At 42.3% G+C, this 6,319-nt stretch overlaps 1 protein-coding gene across 16 annotated transcripts in view; it reads right to left on the minus strand.

Moving 5' to 3' along the window:
• The window catches only part of ptprt (protein tyrosine phosphatase receptor type T), a 366,858-nt gene that overhangs the window by 5,494 nt on the left and 355,045 nt on the right, over positions 1-6,319 (minus strand). For all 16 annotated transcript variants that reach the window (XM_020619049.1, XM_020619048.1, XM_020619050.1 and 13 more), the window contains 2 exons: positions 6,155-6,280; positions 3,876-4,039 (listed from right to left, as the gene is read on the minus strand). In XM_020619049.1, coding sequence (XP_020474705.1) covers positions 3,876-4,039; positions 6,155-6,280 — 290 coding nt within the window. The remainder of the gene's footprint in view (positions 1-3,875; positions 4,040-6,154; positions 6,281-6,319) is intronic.

Consider the following 6,319-nt stretch of genomic DNA (forward strand, 5'->3'; position numbering starts at 1 on the left):
ACTGGGTTAGCATTTTTGCACTTCCATGTTGCCCACCCAAATGATTGGGTTTCTGGTTGGATGCCTGGAATAAGGCCTGTGGTTAAAGTCCAATAGATTTTCAACATTTTGTTCTATGACAAAAAATACATAAGTAAATACCCCACTTGTTATTTTGTTAAGCTTTTACACATCTTAAAAAATGAGGTTGCTAACAAGTGGCTAAATGAGACAGAAGTTGTCAGGGACACTAACCGACATCATGCCGAACAAGGAGACTCATCTACTCGCTAGGCTGCCCCCACAGCCTCGTAGCATTTATACTATTCCAACAAACTGACACAGCCGTGACCACTAGCTAGATCAGGTCAGGATAAGAGGGAAGGGTGCTGTGGAAAGATAAGCACGCTAAGTTGGAAGCCGTGGTGATGCTCACTTCCAGGTTGGCCTCCAAAAATACATCACCCCTGTGGCACTCTATACACAACGCCTACAGTAACACAAGGTTTAAGGTTCATACACGGAGTAGATACAGGTTGTGAAAAGTTTAGTTAAGACTTTTTTTTTATGCTAGTATAACAAAGATTGACAGGTTGTGACAGAGTGAACATGCAACACAAAGGAACCTGTCACTACAAGAAGCTAAAGAACGAGCTCTACTAAAGGTTTTAAGGCCTTTGAAGACATTTCTCCCTCTTAACGTATCTACACTTTATATAAATGATAACGTGCAGAAAAGGACAAGGTTGCACATATCGGAACATATTTGGTTGTATATGTTGTGTGTTTACTGGCTGCGTGCCCCACTCAGCAGTCAGCGCTCTGCCTGTCAGCAGTCACACCACCCACCATGACGTGCCTGTCTCACCTGGTTCCACCTGACTTCCTCCAGACTGAATAAAACATCCAGAGACTGTGAGGAGGACTGGCAGCGATCGCAAAAGTCACACACTGTCTAACCACTCTGCATGAGCAATGCCGGGCGTGCTACAGACTGCTCTCCCATCTGGAGCTCTTGGATAGCATCAGAGTTGCTTTTAACTTTCTCACTCTTGCTGAATTCCTGTAATTAATGTTTTACAGTAAATAGTTAATGCAAACAATTATTCATAAGATCTGACACTAGGCTGATGATTAAAAGCATTATTCACTCAGAACCTCTTAAAACATACTGATAGCTTTCCCTTAGGAACTAGCTGTTTTCAGGTCTTATTAGGTTTTTTAGATGTGAATCTATTTTGTAATGGGACACAGTGCCTCAGGGCTTCACTACGCTGAGTTTGGGTGTTAATATCTAACACAAAGTTTAAGATGCAAAGGTTATGCACTTATTTTCTGACATGGTAGTTTCTGTTCCACTGTCATATGTTAAAGCTAAAGGAGAAAAAGCAAGACAATTACTGAAGAATAAAATCAGCACAGGTCAAGCCTCCAGTGGTACCGACGGTCAAGGCAAATGAGTAACTGACTTTTTGTACAGGAACGTAGGGTAACTTATTAACCTCAGCACCGGATGTCAAAGAGGAAGCCCTTTCAATCAAAACAAGTACCAGCTCATTATAAAAGACATGGCTACACCTGTGCAACTGGAGCCACTGAGAATTTAGCAGGCGTTTCTATTGTGACAACGGGGTAGTTTTTAAAACATTTCTCTCCATTAGCGGCTCCTAACGGTGCATGTCGTTGCTTTTGGTTTGTTGTATACGGGTAGTGGTGAAGATAAACAAAACTGTAAATAAAATATGTTGTCAGTTTTCTTCTGTAGTTACTAAAAACTCTGGGACTGTGTTCCTCCACCTAAAACTGGATATACTATTTGATTTAATCTGTCACTTGGAAAGTTTAGTAAATGTTATCAGGTAACAGATTTATCACTAGTTGGATCTTATTTGGCTGTTCAGTCTTAAATTTGATTAAAAGAATTTAAGGGCATAAAATGTCAAAGATTTTTCTTTCATTTTGAGATGACGCTTAGTATTCAGACATGTCTCAGTCTAATGTGTCTATCTTACTAATTCAGATATTAATTTCAGATGGGTTTTGTTCTGTGAGTTTGTTTTAACTACATCAGCCTGTATTTCTCTCACACACGCTCTCTGGCACACAGAGGTAAAAAACACTGTAAAGCAAACAAAACCTCACAGCAGCTAGAAGCAACAAATCAATGCCAATTCTGATTGGCCCAATGAGCTGTGACAGAGGTAGCTGATTGGATGAGCACCAGTGATGTGCCTGAGGCAGTGTACGGAGTGTGTGTGCTTGTGTGTGTTATTGTTAGCGAAGTTCCCTGTAATCTATCGTCTATAAAATTTACAGCCTCCGTTTCCCTCCCTCAGTGTCAGCTTCATTTGTTCGGCTTCGATCAGAACTGTATGGAGCTGAGCGGCGCTTGTGTACATGTGTCATACGTACACGTGTGTATGTGTGCTGGAAACTACCAGCAGTCATACATACACGTGTGTATGTGTGCTGGAAACTAACATTTTCACTTTTATTTACTTGTTTAAGGGTGTATTAACTCATCTTTTTCAGCCTCCATGAGACTCAAAACAAACTGACACGTCCTGTTTCCTAGCAACAACAAACAATCACCAGTCTGAAGCTCCCATTAGCTGATTAACGACTAAACGAGAACTTCACTCAGTGGTACAGGGGTAAAACAGGGACTTCAGGGAGTGGACCGTAGGCCGGTGAGAGAGGAGCGCAGCCCTTCCCTCCTCTAAACAGGGACTGATACAACAAAAAATACAGTGGAAAAGCACAGACTGTTCACATCAACCTGTTAGGTTATTTAAAAAGAAAGACAAATCTGACACACTCCACACAGAACTCTAAAACTGGACTGGACAGAATTACTGACACCTTTTGAAAATCATCAGAAATAGTTGTATTTCAAGCCTGTGATGCTCCTTTAATTTGTAGTGAAACTCACCTGTAGCAACCAACAGGTGCTGGCAATATAGAAATCCCACTTGCAACCAGTTAAAATGGAGAAAAGTTGACTCAGCCCATGTGTAGTGTGGACAACACTGAGCACGGGGGAAAGAAAGAAGAGCAAAGAATCGACTTAAGGAGTTGAGAACCAAAGGAGACTTCAAAAAGCACCAGAAACTGTTTCAGACAATGTGCTGGAGGGTTCTGAAGCGGCTAGCAATAGGTCCAGATCTAAATCCCAGAGAGCACCTGTGCACAGATCTCAGAACAGCCGCTGGGAGAAGAAGCCCTTCAAATCTGAGAAACCTGGAGCAACTGACAAAAGAAGAGTGGTCCACAATTCCAGTAGAGAGGTAGAAGAAGCTCACTGATGGTTACAGGAAGTGGAAGTGACCGATTCTAGTTATTTTGTCCAAAAAGTGTGCTACCAAATATTAAGTTGAGGGTGTCAATAATTCTGTCCAGTCCATTTGTAGAGTTCTGTGTGGAAAGAATCAGGCTTGTTTTTTTCTCTGCTTTGTTGCTCCAATGCAAACAAAAGAAACAAACATGAGAATACCAAAGACCTTGTGACTGCAACAACATCCGGGAGATGTGGTGCATTAGCTGACAAATACAGGGCTGCCAATATTTTTGGTCATGACTGTGAGTGAAGGGAAAAATGGATGAGTCTTGAAATACCATTTCATATATACACAACTTAATGACTCTATAAGAGTTTGTGAACTTTTTTTTATTTGTGTATGTGCATTTCAGAGAAGGTGTCCATCACTGTTAAGAGTATCTCAACATCTTTCACCTCTGTGGCTTTTCCTCTGTCACAGACACACATTTGTCTTCCTACGATTTTGTGTCGATTTATCATCCCAGGGAGCAGCTTTCCTTCCTGTCCTCCTTTCACTCACTTTCTACAGTTTTATCGTATGTGCATCTACGTGTGTGCGTGCGCATGTTGAACTTACAGGCAGTGTACCACAGTCCTCCCATCTCCTCCGTCATACTGCTCCTGCCACTTAGCCAGCCTCCTGACCAGCTGGAGGATAGAGCGCTTGGAGAGAGGCGTGTCCCTGTAGGCCGGCCAGCCAATGAACTGGAAGTGCTGCACCAGGCGGTAACCGTCCTGTGGCTGAGGAGAGAGGTGTCCCAGTTAGGAGTTTGATCACTGCAGCTGTCATTACCACAATAAATATTATCCAGCCATTATCTGGATGGACTAGAGTGTCAGTATTCTTTTCTATCCCTCTCATAGTTTAACAGTCTAAAATGTGCTTTTTGGGGCTGAAGATGACTGATTGATGACATGATTGATAAGTCCAGCTCTGGGGCCTCCTGCCCAAACCTTGCTTGACTGCAAAGGATAGGGATTCAATGCATCACCTAGTCCGGCATAGTGGCGGCCCTAAAAAAGAAATGTCATGCAGGCTGAAGGTTTGTGTTTTGGTTTTACTGAAGCTGGTGAACATTAGACAGTGGATGATGGAACTTTCTTCTTCCATCATCACTAATAACTGTGAGCTCTAGACAGTGCTTCTGTCCTATTTTGTGATGTATGCAGCAGGTTTCAAGAGAATAAGACATCAAGTAGCTGTAAGTAGAAGCTGCCAGCCTCCATTCAGTAATGATATACTCAAATGATGCCTAAAAGACTTCTTACGAGTTAGCAGGCCATTGTGTGCCAATTAGTTCCTGTTTCCACAAAATGGCTTTTCAAAATTAACAGGATTGGACACAACAAACAGGACATTTTGTAATGTTGAATTCAGTTTCATGGGAGACAAAATGTGTTGTCGTCTGGCCTGAGGCTGCTGGCATCCGCCACCTAAAATACCAAACGCTGCTGTCGCTGTCAGACTGATTTACTGCACACACATATGCACATTGACATTTACACACACTACCAGACAAATAGTGTTTATCCCTTTTCTTCACTTCCTTCCCTTTTTTCCAGTTTACCTACCTTGAAATTTCCCTCCTCCTCCTCCCTTAAGCTTTTTGCTCCTTTATATCTTTCTCTCCACTTCCCTCATCCTCCCTTCCAATCAGCTCATTTTTCAGACTTTTTCATAGCCCCATTTTTCTCTAAATTACTCACTTTGCCTTTGTTTCCCTTCTTTTCATTTCCCCTTCTCTCTCAACCCCGCTCTCTTTCACTATCCCCCTTTTCATTTGATGACCTAGTGGTTGGTGATACAGACTCAGCTAGGTTGGAGCTCCTTTCACACTGCGAGATGTGCTGTTGTGGCGATGATATGAGCCATTTCACGCTAGACTGGTGATGTGTTTGAGAGGGACAGAGAAAGCCAGAAGATAGAGAGCAGGGTAGTGGGGAGTTCAGTGAGCGCTATAGGAGCAGGCAGACGATAGGGCGCCACTAGAGGTGTACCGTCAGGGATGGCGAGAAAATGAGATGGGAATAACAAGGGGAGGGGGGGAAGGAGAAGAAGAGATGAAGGGAGAGCAGAGGGGTGAGAAGAATGGAAGCGAGGGAAGAGAAGAGAAGGAACAGGTACAGTATCCTCAGTGTCGTGATGTTAGTTCTCCGCTTCCTATCACATTTTATCTGTGGAGCTCTCAGTAAACCTGGACTCCACTTAGCCTGGCTGCATCTTGTGGCTTAGGGGGAAGTAAAGGTCACATGAAACGAAAAATGACCTTCTGTGCTTTTACACCGTGGTTCCTGGCTGTATCGTTCCACCATCTTTATATGTCACATATAAGTCAAGAAATGCATTTTGAGTATTTGTTTTTATCTGGAAATCCAAACCATTTTGTGTTTCTGTACAGAAGCTGGACAGTGATTCCTGAAATTCTAGTGCAGCATCCAGTTACCGAGGAAACACATTACATACAGCCAGAAAATTAAAAACTCTGTCTTTTAATGACCCTGTCATTGTAAAATAATATGACAGTGACATTGTGGACACCTAAAACTTCTGTCTGTAGATGAAAACCAATGCATATACACTCAGTGAGCAGTTTGTCAGGTAACCTAGCTCCAACTAAGTTAGTCTAATACAACAGTCCTGCAGTAAAGAAGGTGATCATTTCCAGTTTTGTTGTGTTGATTCAACTTTTTGATCATTTTGGAAGATGTCATTCAGCAGAATGTTATGGCTTTATATTAAAAGGTGTGTCAGACTACATACTGGACATTATATGTGGAAAAACGTCTCAATTGTAAACAAATGAAATACAAAACCATCTTTGTGTGAAGTAGTGAAAACGTTCACTGTGTGACTACCCTGGCCATGTTGCAGATCCTGAAGATTCGGTTGATGATGTCTTCATCAATGTCTGCTGATATGAATTCCACTTGAATGGGACCATAGCAACACGAACTCTTCTCTGGCCAGTACTGCATACATAGCTGAAGAGAACAAGAAGATGAACGATGCAGTGAGGAAGA

This window comes from Monopterus albus, unplaced genomic scaffold (genome assembly GCF_001952655.1).
Source record: "Monopterus albus unplaced genomic scaffold, M_albus_1.0 scaffold213.1, whole genome shotgun sequence".
NCBI classification, from domain to species: Eukaryota; Metazoa; Chordata; class Actinopteri; order Synbranchiformes; family Synbranchidae; genus Monopterus; species Monopterus albus.